Source organism: Nanorana parkeri, unplaced genomic scaffold, assembly GCF_000935625.1.
Source record: "Nanorana parkeri isolate BGI_ZX_2015 unplaced genomic scaffold, ASM93562v1 scaffold5512, whole genome shotgun sequence".
Lineage (NCBI taxonomy): Eukaryota > Metazoa > Chordata > Amphibia > Anura > Dicroglossidae > Nanorana > Nanorana parkeri.
The window spans coordinates 1,780-2,097 of NW_017311765.1; the positions used below are offsets into that span (position 1 = coordinate 1,780).

General features: G+C 55.7%; 1 protein-coding gene across 1 annotated transcript in view; it reads right to left on the minus strand.

Moving 5' to 3' along the window:
- The window catches only part of LOC108804152 (katanin p80 WD40 repeat-containing subunit B1-like), a gene marked incomplete at its 3' end in the record, with an annotated part of 2,753 nt that overhangs the window by 1,776 nt on the left and 659 nt on the right, over positions 1-318 (minus strand). Inside the window, exon 3 of the mRNA XM_018575912.1 lies at positions 116-231. Coding sequence (XP_018431414.1) covers positions 116-231 — 116 coding nt within the window. The remainder of the gene's footprint in view (positions 1-115; positions 232-318) is intronic.

Consider the following 318-nt stretch of genomic DNA (forward strand, 5'->3'; position numbering starts at 1 on the left):
ACACCAGCAGATCTAACACAATCCCACCAGACCCAACCCACCAGACCCAACCCACCACCCCCAACCCACCAGACCCAACCCACCAGACCCAGTTTCAACCCAGCTCAACCCCTACCTGTCCGCACTCGCCGATGCCAACAAATACTCATTGGGGTGAAACTCCACAATCTGGACTGGACCGCGGTGTGCCGTAAACTCCGCCATGATCTTCCCGGCACTCAAATCCCAGAGCTGGAGGGCAACATGAAGTCAGTGCTTAGTGAATGCTGGTGTGACCATAAACAGACCCCCCTCTATCCATGCTCAGACCATCTATGG